The 1598-nt window shown below is 61.1% G+C and overlaps 1 protein-coding gene across 1 annotated transcript in view; it reads left to right on the plus strand.

Annotated features, from left to right (window-relative positions):
* The window catches only part of LOC103800289 (aggrecan core protein-like), a gene marked incomplete at both ends in the record, with an annotated part of 5004 nt that extends 3864 nt beyond the window's left edge, over positions 1 to 1140 (plus strand). The window contains 2 exon segments of the mRNA XM_009072660.1: positions 64 to 273; positions 394 to 1140. Coding sequence (XP_009070908.1) covers positions 64 to 273; positions 394 to 1140 — 957 coding nt within the window.
* Between the last annotated feature and the right edge of the window lie 458 nt (positions 1141 to 1598).

Below are 1598 nucleotides of genomic sequence, written 5' to 3' on the forward strand. Positions count from 1 at the left end.
CTGAGGGGGCTGTTCCCCAGCCCCACGGGGCACTGAGCCCCACAGCTCCCCCTGATCCACCAGCTGAGCCCAGCCAGGAGCAGCTGGATGAATCCAGGGATGCTGGGAATGGCTCAGCTGAGCCCAGCAGTGCAGCATCGATGTCCACTGTGGTGTGGCACATCCCCTCCCCATCACCTCTCCCCGTGGGCACCGAGGTGACCCCGTGGGCCAGCACTGAGCAGCCCGTGGAGGCAGCAGTGCTGGAGTCAGTGGCCGAGGAGGGGTCCACAGGCTTTGCCCCGGCAGTCCCACAGCCCACCAGCCACTCTGGGCCAGAGCTGGGGGCAGCAGAGCAGCTCCTCCTGTCCCTCGTGGGCTCTGAGCAGCCTCTTGCCACCCTGAGCCCCCCAGCTGTCCCCAGCGAGGAGGATGCACCAACATCCCCCAGCGAGGAGGATGTACCAACATCTCCCAGTGAGGAGGATGCTCCCACATCCCCCAACGAGGAGGATGTACCAGCATCCCCCCAACATCCCCCAGCGAGGAGGATTCCCAGCGAAGAGGATGTACCAACATCCCCCAACGAGGAGGATGTACCAACATCCCCCAGCGAGGAGGATGCTCCAGCATCACCCAGCGAGGAGGATGTGCCATCATCCCCCAATGAGGAGGATGCTCCAACATCCCCCAACGAGGAGGATGCTCCAACATCCCCTAGTGAGGAGGATGCTCCAACATCCCCCAGTGAGGAGGATGCTCCAACATCCCCCAACGAGAAGGATATACCAACATCCCCCAGCGAGGAGGATATACCAACATCCCCCAGTGAGGAGGATGCTCCAACTTCCCCCAGCAAAGAGGATGCACCAACAACCCCCAGAGAGGAAGATGCATCGGGTGAGGTGAAGAGGGAAGAACCCTCTGTGTCCCCCAGCTCGGCCACCCACAGCCCCTGGCCATCACCCACTGCCCCCCACCCGTGGGTGCTGGAGACATCTGAGTCCTTGGGGCTGCTCTTTGAGCCCTCTGTGGCAGCTGAGCCGGGAGGGACAGGGGTGTCCCCACTGCTGGATGCTGACAGTGGGAGTGGAGAGGAGCCAGGGCTGGAGGAGCGGGAGCTGCTAGTCTGGGAGAGCACCAGTAACACCAGTCAGCATGGTGAGTGTGTGTTGGGATGCTGAGGGCACCCAGGGCATGGGGAGAATGAGTTTCCAGGCTGAGGTTTGGGTGGGTTTCTCTTTTCCCCAAACCTATTTCCTCCCTGGGGAGTTTCCACCAAGTGGGAGTGGATGGGATGGAAATGGGAAAGGAAGGAAAAAGAGATTTAGGGCAATTTGCTGGAGTTTGTCCAGGGCTGAGAGGTTTGCTGAGGATGAGGAGCCTGAGGGCTGCAGGACAGGGATGGAGATAACAGGGGTTGCAGGACAGGGATGGGGATAACAGGGGTTGCAGGACAGGGATGGCGATGGGGATAACAGGGGTTGCAGGACAGGGATGGGGATGGGGATAACAGGGGTTGCAGGACAGGGATGGGGATGGGGATAACAGGGGTTGCAGGACAGGGATGGGGATGGGGATAACAGGGGTTGCAGGACAGGGACAGGGATGGGGATAAC

Source organism: Acanthisitta chloris, unplaced genomic scaffold (genome assembly GCF_000695815.1).
Source record: "Acanthisitta chloris isolate BGI_N310 unplaced genomic scaffold, ASM69581v1 scaffold17364, whole genome shotgun sequence".
NCBI classification, from domain to species: Eukaryota; Metazoa; Chordata; class Aves; order Passeriformes; family Acanthisittidae; genus Acanthisitta; species Acanthisitta chloris.